At 35.8% G+C, this 15,300-nt stretch overlaps 1 protein-coding gene across 3 annotated transcripts in view; it reads left to right on the top strand.

The window, feature by feature from the left end:
• The window catches only part of CEMIP (cell migration inducing hyaluronidase 1), a 230,394-nt gene that overhangs the window by 153,820 nt on the left and 61,274 nt on the right, over positions 1–15,300 (top strand). For all 3 annotated transcript variants that reach the window (XM_074234002.1, XM_074234001.1, XM_074234000.1), the window contains 3 exons: positions 1,340–1,472; positions 2,313–2,504; positions 14,542–14,717. In XM_074234002.1, coding sequence (XP_074090103.1) covers positions 1,340–1,472; positions 2,313–2,504; positions 14,542–14,717 — 501 coding nt within the window. The remainder of the gene's footprint in view (positions 1–1,339; positions 1,473–2,312; positions 2,505–14,541; positions 14,718–15,300) is intronic.

The following is a 15,300-nucleotide window of genomic DNA, read 5'->3' as shown; positions in this document are numbered from 1 at the left end:
GTGTGTGTGTGTATATGTGCAGATGCACAGTGTATGCATATGGGATGTATATCATATATAGCACACATATTATATACACTTACATACATTTATGTATACTTTTTCATTTATATAATAGAATCATAGCTTTAAAAGGAATAATGTTTATTAAATGGGTATAGAGTAATTTTGTAGAATAGAAGAAAATGTCTGGCCTTTGAAATGGATCTGAGTTTTAATCCTCCTTCAAATATTTACTAACTATAACCACCAAGAACTCATTTAACCTCTCAAAGTTTCAATATTCTTATCTATAAAATGACATAATTTTGTCTATTTACCTATTTTATTAGATTGTGAGTAATGAGGAAAATTTTAAAAATAGTATAATGTAAGTTATTGTTATGTTGTTGTTTTGGGGGGAAGAATCAGTTAACTATAAATAGGACTCAACATTCAAGAGGAGATGGGTGCCTGAAATCAGGAAACAAGTATGATAGGAAGTAGGTTAGAGAGGCATTTTGGTCTTAGGGATATGACTGGAGATAGTCTAGGGAGGCATGCTGGTCACAGGTATCTGATGGTTTTTGTCTCTATAACATTCATTTACGTGACGTACATTTAAATTCTGGCTCTAGAGGAAAATGCAGAAAGAATTCTTTTACCCTTCATTAGCTGTAAAATAAATTAGTCTCCAATATAAAGAAGGGTCACCTTGCCCCATAGCTATTCATGACTTCCTCACAAGACTGGGGACTAGGAGGGCTGGTATTTATGATATCATGGCCTTAAGATCTCTCTTTATGCTTTTTGACAGGCTTTCAGAGTTGAATCTCATTTGACCTCAGTTGAATGTGCTTTTCTTTTAAGAGAAGAAAGGGGGGTGGGGTGGGGAGGAAGACATTCACTGAGTTCAAAATAATCTTTCCCCAAAAGTACAATCTTATTTTAGATCTGGGCTTGTTACACTTCTCCTCCTTAACCATATCACCCCACCCCAGCCTTTTTGATTTACATATAAAAGACTGCAACAGCTGGCAACCCTGCTTCAAAAATCACATGTCCAAGATTATCATGGGACCAAATTCAAACACATTTCTTCTTTCAATACTGATGGCTGTATGTGAACCTATACATGTCTTTCAGTCATTGAGTACCTTCATCTTTCAATTGTATATAGTAGAGATATCTTATGGTTGCACCCTCCCAGGAATACTAGCAAGGATAACAAAAATAAGCAGTAGTAAATAGCTTTTTCCCAAAGGACAATTTGACACATATCTGTTTAATGTTTATAATTTTCTTTTTTCAAAGAAGAAAAAAAAAAGCTTGTACACTATAATTTTTATCCTTATTCTAGGCCACTACAGTGGATGGAATTAACTTAACCACTGAGGTCGTCTACAAAAGTGGTCAGGATTACAGGTTTGTGTGCTACAGCAAGAACAAAGCCTGCCAGAATTACCGAGTAAGGTTCCTATGTGGTAAATCCGGTAAGTGCTCTGTTTTGTGAAGCTGGACTTTGGAAGGAAAAAGTCAATTACAGCTCTGTTTCCTAAGCTGGCATTTTTGTGTTGGCAGCCCTCAGGAAGCTGGGGTCAACCACCTCAAGCTCCTTCCAGTGTCAGATGGCTCCTCCTGGGCTCCCTTTCTGTGGCACAGTCTTTGTGACAACAGTCGTTGTTTGAGCCATCACAGGACAGTGCAGAGAGCTGGCAGGGGTTTTGAGAACTCCACCCCATCCACACAAACCTTTCAGGAAGGGGAAGGGCCAGGCCTCAAGAAAATCAGGCGTCTGATGTGCAGAAATGACCCTCATAATACTAAGATTTCAGATGCAATTCTATCTTTTGTAGTTTTCATTTCAAACAACATTGCTCCCAAAGGTGATCATTATAAGTGAATTTTAAATGGTTGGTTTGTTAAAAGAGTCACTCAGCATCCTCCAAAAAGCAGTCATTAAGCAAAACATCTCCTTTTTGGGGAAGACATTTATTGCTACTGTAAATAACAGTTCAGAGCAACTATATTTTTTTAAAGTCATGGAGCTAAGTGGGTGTGGTGAAATAACCCCACTGAAAGCCACATTTAACTTGAACTTAAGAAGTTAGTGGAAAATTCCCTTGCCAGTAACTAATGAATGGATCTTTCTTGGTTGGGTATTTGTTGACTTCACAAAGCCTACACCAAGACCACAATAAGGTGTACTAGATAATTCTGTTTTGGATTTGCGAATCTATAATTGTATTGATGGGAGAAAGTGGGAAGGGCATTTTGAGAGGTGATAAAGAGTTAACAAAAAATGAAGGATGTGATTCTATATGTGATTACAGTGAGGCCCAAACTCACCGTCACCATTGACACCAATGTGAACAGCACAATCCTGAGGCTCACAGATAATGTTGAATCATGGAGAGTTGGAGATACCCTCGTCATTGCTAGCACAGACTACTCCATGTATCAAGCTGAGGAATTCCAGATACTGCCCTGCAAAACCTGCACTGCCTATGAGGTCAAAGTGGCAGGTAAGCTTCATTTGGCCTTCTCTGGGTCTAGTTGAAATGAAATGTGTAAGGTCTCAAATCGACTAAACATTACCCAAAAGTGATGTAGTTGTTTTAGAGTTTTCCATCACTGTGGTTTTCCATCTTCCTTCCCTAGCTTTTACTTTCTATGCCTCAACTTGAGTGAATTGGAATTTATGTTGTGTGATGGTAATTTCTAATAGCACTGGCCTCACTTCAAATTGTATCCTCACAGAATTTAAAATGAGAACAAACATCCTTCAAGGGTAATTTCATCTATGCTTTGGATAAGGAGATTGAAGTCTAGTTTCTGTTAATCATTGCAGATCACAGTGACTGGCATACATGGTAAGAATTTAGTAAAAGTTTGTTGGTTGACTGTTTGGTTGATCAATAAATTGGAAATATAGTAGGACACTAAGTTTGACAATTGATTTGGCAACATTACATAGAGAACCAAATCTCATTGTTTGCAAAAAAAAAATCTGACTTGCTCTATTGTGAGAAGACTGACAGTCCTTTGTAAATTCTCCTTGATGTCTTAAGAGTATTGCATAATATCCTTCTGGATAATATACAGTTATAGTCATTGATGGTCTCAGAGAAAGGACCCTGAGTAGCTAATGGTTAATGATTAATAATAATAGCTCACAATTATATAATTAAGTTTTGTAAAAATATTTGCTTATATCATCTTATTTGATCCTGACAACAACTCTGTGAGGAAAGTGTTGTGATTTTCCTTATTTAACAGAAAAGGAAAATGAAGTTGGGATTAAATGATTTGCCCAGGGTTACGTAACTAGTAAGTGTCTGAAATAGAATTCAAACATGGATCTTCCTAACTGTTGACTGTTCCCTCCCCTATGCTATATCTCAGGATTGCAGGGACAGAAGTAAGGTTCTGAAAAAGAGTCCATTATTTCTATACATTCCTGATTCATAACCAGAGAGTATTTCTGGTTCATTGGTAATACAGAATGTGAGCATATAGTCAGAAAATAAGCCAGATTCTCCCTGTGTTAGTATTTCCAGTGACTGAGAAAAGAAATCAGAAATACATTAACAAGGGACTCTTAAAAATATATTTAAAAATAACTTATTGTTATCAATCAAGTCAGTTTGCCTGAATTCTATCATGTGACTAGTCCCCTTTAAAGGGCACAAATTTTTAACTTTGCCAATTAAATCCAATTAGTAATGTAAAGTTGAAATCCCTGAGCCCTTTTGAACTATTTAGTTCATGACCCAAATAAATATCTCTCAAAAATAATGGGATCTTTTTCTTTCATGAATCTACTAAAATTCTGGGTTTCTGGGAACAATATTTGCTGATACTTAGAACTTCCTGCCAAAAGTAACATGGAAGTCACCTACTTTAACTGAAAAAAAAAGGCTAAAAGGAGGGTGGTTGTGAGAATAAAGCTCAAGCATTTTTAAAAGAGATGTGTAGTAGGAAAACAATAATTGGTCACATAATACTCAGCTCTTGCCCTTCCCTGGGTGTTAATGTTTTCTTTCTAGATTACATGGGTATGAAATGGATTAGGAGTGTTTGATGTTTTGTTGGTTTTGTAGCTGGACGCCTTTTATCAGTACAGAGAGAAGAGGAAGGAAGAGGGGCTGTGGTGCTAGAGTTAAACAGGCTGGGATACAATGAAATCTATCTCATTAAAGCAAGTTTTGTGGAAGTTTTATGTGAACATACCAGGAGAACTGACAAGCTCCCCCCCCAAGAGATATAGATGGCAAAATTCCGTTTAGATACCTTGATGCAATATTAAGGAGAGAAGAATGGATGAACTGGAGTAATTCTCCTGAGCTAGCACATCTTTTATAGACTTTAGTGACTCATAGTTTCAGGTAAATGGTTTTCCTTCATTTTCTCAGAAACAGGAAATTTAATGACTATGTGAGATCTTCAGAAAACCACCCTAAGTTTCTATATCTCAATTTATTTCTTAGAAGAAGAAGAATCATTCACATTTTATGGTTACAAAATGCTTCATAGACATCATCTCATTTCATTCTCATGACAGCCTAATGAACTAGGGCTGGTAAAACAAGAATAATTATATGCACTTTATAGCCAGGAAATCTGAGGTCCAGATATATGTTTAAAGTCATCTAAATTCATGTCTTTTCATTCCAAATTCTGGGTTTGCCTCACCCCCCAACTCTGTTTCACACAAACACCTTTTATGACTTAGAAAAAGATAGCACTCATCTCTTTTCAACTTTCTAGGCTCATGAGAATAAATAGAATAGTAACTTGGATAAATCTCTGTTTTTCTACTGCTCATATTTAGAAGAATGCTTGATAAATGAGTTGGATTCTAGATACAGGATTTTAGAACAACCAAAATATCTGGAGAAAATACTTGGATAATGAGAAATACTTATCAATTTTTAGTTCCCCAGTATAATCTTATCAGAAATTAGAAGATCTGGGGGAGAAAAATGATGACAAAGTTATAGAACTTAGAGTTTCATTTATGCTATGCTCTTTCCCCCATCATGATAACTCTATCAAGCATCACAAATAATTACATTTCTATTATCTTCCCTAAGAGACCATTTCATTCTCTGATAGTTCTGGTGATCATTTTTAAGATCCCATTACTCTGAGTGCTGTAATTCTCCCTTGAACTACTACTTTCTCTGAGACTAAGTGCTGTAAACTGTTCCCATGCCCATCCCTTTGGTTATCACTTAAGAACAGCATGTGTTGATGCAGTTGTTCAGTCTGTGATTCTTTAATCCTGGTTCCCCTTGGAACTCCTGTTTTCCTTTTGGACCACCTCTCCCTGAAGAGTCTCTTGTGATGGTCCTATTGAAAAGGCCATGTAATACCATACTTTATGGGTGGATACTTATTGTGCACTTCAGCTTGGAGTAGTAATAATTTCCCCTCTTCCCTGGAATTGCTAGTATCCTAACACTTCTATATGGCAAGGAAAGTATTTTCTAAAATTTAAAATATTATATAAAAGTTCTCTCAGATTGTCTTCATCTACTCTGTATATATCTTCTATGTACCTATTCTATGTACCCTTAAAAGGTATTCTTCTTGAGAGTAGGAAAGTTTTTATTTCTCTTCACATATCAAGTACTATAGTACATTGTAGGTGTTTAATAAATCCTAGTGGATTGAATTAAATAAAATTGGTTCTGGAGAAAAAGAAATGACTTAATGAAGGAACCAAGAGAAACTAAGATAGGTTAAGTCAAGCTCCATTCTCAGTTCAACAAGTACTCAGTGTGGGTTGGGTGGAGAAATATTTTATTATATGATGTTAAAGGAGATAAGTAATAGAAAAACAGGATTGAGAGGCTCAAGAGACAGATTTGAACCCTTGCTTTGCACCTAGATAGCCTAGTGGATGGAGTTCTGGAGTGTGGAAGATCTGAATTCAAATCTGACCTCATACATTTACTAGCTATGTGACCCTTGGGAAAAGTCAATTAATCTTTATCTACCTCAGTTTCCCTATCTGAAAATGGGGATGATAAAAATTGCACCTACCTTCTAGGCCTGTTATGAAGATCAAATGAGATCATAATTGTAAAATGCTTAACACCATACTTGTCCTATAGTAGATGTTTAATAAAAGCTTATTTCTTTTCCTCCAATGTAGAACCTTGGGCAATTCTCCTCCCCTTTCTGGGTCTCACTTTCCTCCTCTGTAAAATAATAAGGGTGAACTTGATGATCTTTACCATTCCTCTCCACTCTTATAATCTATTTTGTTTAAATCCTGATATAAAGTCTCTGGTTTGCTTAACCCAAATTCCTTGGAATAGAAGATTCTGTCTTTTTTTAACTCTTCCCATGTTTACTATTATTTTGAACAGGTCAGCAATGTGATGTAACTAAGAGTAATGCTCTTAAAATTCCAAAGGTCTATGTTCCTGTAACACAGTCAGAAGTTTCAAGGCACAATCTTATTCTTCAGTGGGTCTGGCAAGAACAGCTGGATGGGAATAAATAGGTCAATCCTTTTATCTATGGGAGAAAAGAAAGAGAAAAGAGGGGAGTCAGAAAAACATCCCAAAGGAGGGATGGCCTGAATAACATCCCTGAAAAACATTGTAGACATTAGCCCTATGCTCTTTTCCCCTCTATTATAATTACCCTGAGAGATAGCATGATGTAATGATGATTGTTGACCAAGAATCTGAAGACCCATTATCTAGTCTTGGCTGTGCCACAGTCTCTCTGTAGGATCTTAAAAGGGGCATGCTGGAGCTAGCTTGAACTGGTTCATAAGAACCCATTGTTAAATTTTCATGATAAGCATTTACACTTTGGAAATCAACAAACACTATGAATCTGGGTGAAAATGGTGAAGAAAATGGTGAAGAAAAATGTCATAATGCAGTTTAAACTTAAAAGTGTGTCATGGGTTCTTTTTTGTTCAACATTTACAGCATAACCCCTGAATTTGACCAAGTTATTCCACTGACATAAACAATTATCCTAGGTCCCATCTATAAACTATAGGTGAAAACCCCTCTATTCAATGGTGGCAGACCAAAAGTTTATTTGTAAAAATGAAACACTGAAGTTCATAAGGGACCAGAAATAAGAGATGGGCCATTTGGAGAAGATAAATAGAATCATTTGTAAAGCAACCAGGGGTCAGAGACAAAGAATATGTCTAGGGTCCAGGGGAATAAATCAGTGTTATGAAACCTATGGAATGCAAAAAACGTGTTTTGAGGTAAGGCATGTGTTCATGAAGCTGGATATTTGACCAAGATTGACCCTGCCTGAAGAATTCATAAGTGACTTGACACATTGAAAATAATGGCCATACTTCCCTTAGTATATGATATAATCCCACCCTCATTTTTAATGTGAGGGTTTCAGCTGTGGACAGCTCCCAGGCAAACTACTAGTATTCCCTTCATAGGAGACTACTGTGTCTTCAGTTGCAGATATTTTGAACCTCAATATCTTCTGTATAATAAGAGGGTTCGATTTGATACTCCTAAGAATTTTCAGTCTATGACCATAGATTCCCACTACTTGATACTTTATGTATAATAAAATTCCATGATCCCAAATTACTGGGTGAAATCACTACCATCAACCAACCAATTCTTATCTCTTCTGCCTCATTATATTTCTATTCTCACTATGCTAAGACTAGAAAAATAGTGTAAAAGTATTATCAGTATGTAGTGACAAACCATCCCCATCTAGGACTACTAGAATATTCAGTCTCAAGTCACATCACTCTGTGATTTGCTCTGACACTCTAACTACTGGAAAGTCTATTGGCACATTGGTTTAATAGTATGTTTTTAGGAAGGACATAATGGCATCTGAAGTTCACTGTAGTTCAGACTTGCTGTCTCAATAACAGAAAGCAGCCAGAGGAACAACACTATTTTGCTGAGAAAGCTCTAGGAGAGATTTTTGCTGGATAAAGTGCCAAGAAAATAAACATTCCACTGAAGTATTTGTTACTTAAGAAAAATAACTTTGAGTTCATCGTGTCTATGTTCAGGGCAAAATCTGGGTGACTGTAGCCCTGGAATCTGGGAGATTGCTTAGGAAAGATCTTCCAATTCAGGAAAATTAAAATGATAAATGTTTCTCCGTTTGACTGCAAGTTTCTTAATGACCTGCTTCTCAGCCAAAGGCATTTTGGTTTAGTTCCTGATAGTCAGGGACAGCATGGATGGTCAGGCAATAGAGAACAGCAAGGGAGGAGAACAAAAATACTTTGTCCTACACATTTAGTGCTTAGAGTACTAAAAAGGACAGAAATGAGAGCAGTTCAAGTTCTAAATGAGTTGACATATTTGATCCTCTCGATTTTGAAGCAGTTAATCTTTTAATAACCTAGGAGTAGAGAATTGAGTGGAATAAGAGGTTCTAAGAAGACAGACCTCAAACTTTTATAGAGGACAGCCATTAAACTACAAAATGCAAGAATTACGTGAAACATGTAATACTTATTTGTAATACTTATTTAGAAAGAGACACAGACTTCTCTTTGTTCACACAAGTGAAAGAAACAGGGTCTAGTTGTCAAGAAAAAAACTTCAGAAAATCTCTTAAAGACGCAGCAAAACTTTTCAATAATAGAATTGACTAAGGAATATAGCCCCTTAAGACAAAATACATCAATACTTAGTGCCATTTCATAGATCATTTATTGGGAATTTCAAATCTTGTGACTGTGGAAGAATACTGAGCTATCCCTATAACTATTAATATAGCCTAGGATATAAAAGTGGAACATTTTGAGATTTTATTTCCTCTAGGAATCATGCTTGAAATTCACATGAAGTGGTATCCAATGGACTTCAGTACATGGGCAATTGCTATATGATCAGAGAAAACAGATTTTCTATAGCCGTTGTATAATAGAAAGAGGAAATCTTAGCACTCTTTCTCAATCAATAGTGCTTTCTTCAACATACCTTATATAAAATCAAAACATTATTAATTTCTTTTTACTTTAGAAATTTAGTATACTGATTCTCTAATGTCTACATGAAAAAAAGTGATAAGCAATTTAAACTCTATTTAGGGAAGTAAAAACCACTTAGGTACAATTCACCAAATGTCAACTGTTATAAATCATTACTTAATCTACAAAATCTTAATTCTAGCTCCCAGGCTTAAGTAGAAAACAACTTTAAAACTTACTCTGAACCTTTTATTAGAATCAAAAACTGATCAGGGCATTTTCTTGGCTCCTGGCAAAAAGTTCTTGCAGGTGGCTTTGGTTCAGCCTTTGATCCTCCCAACAGCAGAACAGCTTGGCTTACAACTTCTCTATGGGAAACCCTTATTTGCCCTCTCTCTTCAAGCTCTCCCATTCCCTGCATCCTCTTTCTTGGTCTGCAGAGAAGAGAAAAGAAAAGAAGATTACTAACATGCTATATACCTTCCATAAGTATTCATTTCCAGAGTTTTTGTCTGGAGGTTTACTTTATTTGCAAACTGCTCTAACAATCCTGCTTTCCATCTTACCTTACAGATCAAGTTATTTGACATGAATACAAAATTTTTCTTTCCTTGAAAAACACTGCCACAGATTTTCACTTCACTCTGAATATGCTTCTGCTTTTAAAGGAATAATAATGATTCTTTTCTATAATTATATAGCATTTAAACTGGAATGCAATGTGGTTTCTTCATAATACAAGATATCTCTAGGAATTGAGATATATTAACATATCATAGTAGATATTTATATGGAATATATCACATATTTTCTTAGAGAAATTCAATTCAACAAATATTTTTAAAAGATTTATTCTGTGCAAGGAATATGCTAGGTTCTGGTGATACAAAGGTAAAATTGAAGGAAAATTTTCCTTCATATTCAGAAAATATACATTAAAATGTATATAAAAGCAGAGTGAAATAGAAAATAATAATTTAGACTAAAACAAAATCTTAAGACTATCATCATGGAGAAAGTTGGAATATGCTTCTAAAAGCACCAGAAAGAACTGGAATTTTTTCTGACTTAAAATTCTATGTGAAAATAGGAATGTTAATGAACTAAGGATAATATAAAATATTCAAAACAGTAGAAAAGGAAAGAGGGAATCACAATGCAAGAAAGTTAAATTACCTAGGAATATGAGGCATTTTAAAATGGCTATTCTGATTTTTAAAATCCATAAGGATTGGGAGGGGTGGAAGGGGAGTCTGATATCTATGATTTCATCAGTGCAAGAAACTTTGAGAGAGAAAAATTGCTTTACCAACACTGATTAGCATCTATTTTGCAATTAATTGTCTTTGAGCCTTTTCTGGAGGACTGAGATCTTGTTGCATAGCCAATAGTTATCAGTGGTCACACTTGAAACCAGATTTTCCTGACTCTAGGACTGGGGTTCTCTCTTTGTTTTGACATGCTACTTCTCATATGAGTATCATTCTATACATAATAAAATCAGCAACAATGATAACAAAACTAATTTTTGAACTTATTTTTCAAGCAGTCCATGAAACCTCTCAGCAACTGGAAAATAGCTAAGGAGTTTGAGATAGGAAGTGAATCAGTGACAGTGAAGACTCCAGGCTACTGACTCCATTTTGGCTAAACTATGTCCCTAAAAAAAAAACCAGGGATCTCCTCCCCAGAATCAACATTTATATAATAATTCATGGTTCATGGAATTGATATATTTTTGATATCCTTCACACTAGAACAAATTTTATTCTCCCATTTGCAGAACAGACCTGCTTATAATTGCTCTAAGGAAAGATTTATTTGTCATCCCAGTCCCTTTTTTTCTTTCTCCTTCCTAGCAAGTAGAGTCATGGCTGAGGAAAAATTTTCTAAAATTATCCTCCCACAAGATCTTTTTGAATGCTCAGGCAAGTTTGTTACTTCCAGTCTCTTTCTGTATATACTTCATGGCTATCATTGGTATAATCCTTATGACCTTTGAGGAGCATAGGAAAAGGAAAGTCTGAGTGTCTATGAGGATACTGCACATGGAAACTTTCCCTCACCAACACTTGACCTGACTGGGCCTCTTGAGCGAGACTCTGCTTCCAATCTTTTTAATTGTAAAGAAACTTGCTTCAGGGGGACTTAAGCCATAGCTAAGGTAGAGGTGGGGTAGGAGAAAGGAAAGGTGAAAAAGACTGAATGAAAAAGGTGGAGCACAACAATCCTACCTCATAGTCCAATTTCAGGGCTGTTCCTCTGGTGGATGTCAAAAGACTCAGTGACTATAAAAAAGAACCACCTCTGATGTTTGCCTTCAATTATATTGCCATTTGGAGGAGACTTGTTTTTTTTTCCCTTTTATATATTAAACAGCTACTTCTGAAACCAAAAAGTTGGCCAGGAAGGTTAGAATTTCCCTTCAGATAACAAATACTTTGGAAAGTTCATGTTATTTAAACCTGAGACTTTTTTAACAGGATATTTTTTAGGCTGAATGAACCAAGTTGGTTTCCCTGTACAAAGAACTTTAAGGAATCCTTCATATCTTCTACTGTTCCGAGTCTTCAAATTGAAAAACATCACTTGGCCTATATTTAGAATCTCTTTAGGCACATTGCTAGCATTCTTACTGATAATTTTCCTGATTTGGGCTGGTATTAATTTGAACACACACTAGTTTGGAATTTGTTACGGCCTTCCATCACTAGCAAAGTACAACCAGAGTGGATTCATCCCCAATACTATAAGCTCACAAGATGTACTCCAGTTTTAATTGCTAAACCATAATGGTCCAACTATACCTGTGGGTAGTAACTTGGGTAAATTCAGTGGTGGCAAGGGAATGAGACAACTTCTTGAAACATTAGTTATAGCTATAATAATATAGGTATTATTCTGTGGGCACCAACATATTCTCTGAGTGGAGGCTTGTTCTGCATGTGAAAGTCAAGAAACATAAATGGTCTGGTTGGCCATTGGGATGGGAAAACCTGAGTTTGAATCCCACCTCAGTGGCTTACTAGCAGTGTGACCCTAGAAAAGTCACCAAAACTCTCTGCACTTCAGTCCTTGATTGTTAATTGAGATAATAATAATAATCCCTATTTCTTAAAGTTGTGAGAAGTCTTAAATGACATTACATATGTAAAGTATCTGTGAATTTTTTAAATTTTAATTTGAATGTTTTATTTTTCCCAATTACATGTAAAAACAAAATTTAACCTTTGTTTTTATCATTTTGAGTTCCAAATTCTTTTCCACCTTTGTGTTCCTCTCTCTTATCATTGAGCTGACAAGCAATTTGATATAGATTTTATAAGTGCAGTCATACCAAACATATTTTCATATTAGTCATGTTGTGAAAGAAAACATGGACCAAAAAAATCAAGAAAAAGAAAGTAAAATAGCAGTGTACTTCAATCTACATTCAGATTCCCATAGTTCTTTTTCTGGAGATAAATATCATTTTTCAACAGGGGTCCTTCAAAATTATCCTTGATCTTTGTATTGTTGAGAATAGCTAAGTCATTCACGGTTTATTGTATAACATTGTTGTTATAGTGTGATGTTCTCCTGGTTCTGCTCACTTTACTCTTTAACAGTTCATGTTAGTCTTTCCTTGTTTTTCTGAAAGTATTTTGCTCATCATTGCTTATTGCACAGTAGTATTTCATCACAATCATATACCAAAACTTGTTCAGCCATTTCCTGATTATTGTATATCCCCTTAATTGCTAATTCTTTACCACCACAAAAAAGTTGCTAGTGTCACAAATCTTGAAGTCATTGCCTTAATAGTTCACAATTTCTAAAGAATTTATGTTATAAACTGGTTGCCCATTTATATCAATAAAGGATAAATCCACACAGGGGAGTTCCCTACACTCCCATCCAGACCCCATCATCCACTTCTCTTTCCTTCCTCCCTCCCTATGTCATCTATAAGCTCACTATACAGATACAGTGTTTACACAGTGATTACAATCTGTTTTTAAGTAGAATAATGTGGTCTATGGAACTGACTCGCTACTCATCTCGTAGAATAGCAAACCAGGGAGGAGACACTGTAGGTGTCTGTTAGAAGTAGTAGAAATGAACTTGGAGAAGTCAATTAACCCTCAAGAGGGTCATTACTCTGAACCATCTTTGAGGGGAATTGGATTTATGATGTCCAAAGTTCCTTCCTGCTTCATTAACCTGTAACTCTAGGAGTAATGGATTTCTTCCTAAGTATTGTGCTAAGTATCAGGGATACATAACCAAAAAAGAGACAATACCTCTCAAGGAACCTGTTGTGTGTCCTCTATCAGGGGAGACAGCCTGTGTATAAATATGAATATATGAAATAAATGCAAAATAAATGTAAGACAAATTTGGATATGAGAGGGTAACAGCAGTTGGAGTAAGGAAGGATCAGGATTTTAAAAGAAATATGGAATTCTGAGAGGTGGGGGTGAAAGAGAAATTCATGACAGACATTAGAGGACAGCCAGAGCAAAAGTAAAGAGATGAAGGATGGACCATCCTTATATGTAGAGTAGGGAGCAGGATGGTGTGTTTCTAGACTGAAGAATAAGGAGAAATGTCTAAGTTTTTAGTGGTAGATGGGGATGGGTTGTGGAAGACTTTAATAACCAAACAAAGGAGCAGGTTTTTTTTTGTTCTAGAGGCAATAGGGATCCATTGGAATTTATTGGATAGGGGAATGACATGATCAGATCTGCACTTCAGGAAAAACAGCTGTTTTTTTCTTGCAGCTATGTGAAAGATAAATGGAAGAGAGACTTGAGGCAGAGAAATCAATTAGGAGGTTATTGTCATAGTTCAGGCAGTAGGTGAATAAGGCTAAAATATGGTGATGACTGGGTTGATGACTGAATAGAGACAAGGATAGATGAAAGAGATGTGTGAGTACAAAAACAATATTTGGCAACTGTTTAGATATGCAAGGTGAGAAAAAGTGGGGAATCAAGGATAATGACAAGCTTGAAAATTTGGGTGCTTGGAAGCGTACTGGTGCCCAGCTCAGAAAAAGAGAAATTTGCGAGACAAAAGATTTGGAATAAAAGATAATGAATTCTGTTTGGAATATGTTGAATTTGAGATGCCCATGGGATCTCCATTTTCAAATATCAGATAAATGGTGATGAATGTGACACAGAAGAGTTCCTATTTGGAATTTGGCAGTCATCTTTATAGAAATGGTGCTCAAACTAAGTCACAAATGAAAGTATATATGTAAAGAATTGACATGAACCTAGGAAAGAACCTTTGGGTATACCCACAATTTGAGAACATGATATAGATAATGATCTATCAAAGAAAACTAAAAAGGATCATTGAGACAGGTAGGAGGACAGGTAGGTGATAACAACTCATGGAAACACAGAGAGAAAACAGTGTCTAGGAGGAAAGAGTGGTTAACATTGTCAGATGCAATGCTACAGGGAAGATGAGATGGATGAGAATTGAGAAAATCAGATTTGCAATTAAGAAATCTTTAATAATTTTGAGAAGATTAATTTTGGTTGAATGATAAGTCTGGAAGCCAACTTGCCATCCAATAATATAAACTGCCTTCACCTTGGCCATTCTTTCCACAGGAAAACCAATGTATCTCCACATTGGGGAAGAAATAGATGGTGTGGACATGAGAGCTGAAGTGGGACTCCTAAGTCGGAACATTCTGATCATGGGAGAGACAGAGAGAAAATGCTATCCCTACAAAAACCAGATCTGTAACTTCTTTGATTTTGATACCTTTGGTGGACATATCAAGGTAAGTGTGTTCCAATCTTGATTGACTTAACTATGGTGGAATGTTAGTGTGCACCATTTTTTTTTGCAATGATCTTTATTTATTGAACTCCCTGCATGTACACTATTCTCTAGCCAAACTGTATCATATGCTTTTTCTTATAAACAATCTTTCATCTCCCACTTCCATGCCTTTGAACAGACTGTCGCTCTTGCTCTTTTTTCATCTCTTCTTAGAATCCTTGATTCTCTCGAGCACCTTTACTCATCCCTCAATTGTTCCTTCTCTTTTGTATTTTTCTGCTTTGTATTTACCTTGTAATAATATCAAGCTACACTTAAATTTTTTGTAATACTCTATATAATTGGAAGTGGCATTGTGGTATTGTGGATGAAGAACCAACCTGGGAATCAGGAAGACCTGGGTTTATGTCTAGTCTCTTACTATATTGACTATGGGAAATGTGATTGAGACATTTAATCTCTTGATGTACTAGGCAGCTCTCTAAAATAATTGTAAATTTGTTATTGACAATGCCTTTATAGAGGAAGTTTCTTCACAGACCTTCATCAATCAAATCACAGGTCTGACTTTTTTTTTAGTT

This window comes from Macrotis lagotis, chromosome 4 (genome assembly GCF_037893015.1).
Source record: "Macrotis lagotis isolate mMagLag1 chromosome 4, bilby.v1.9.chrom.fasta, whole genome shotgun sequence".
Lineage (NCBI taxonomy): Eukaryota > Metazoa > Chordata > Mammalia > Peramelemorphia > Peramelidae > Macrotis > Macrotis lagotis.
Note: the sequence above shows the minus strand (reverse complement) of the source record. Positions and strands in the feature narration are given on the sequence as shown.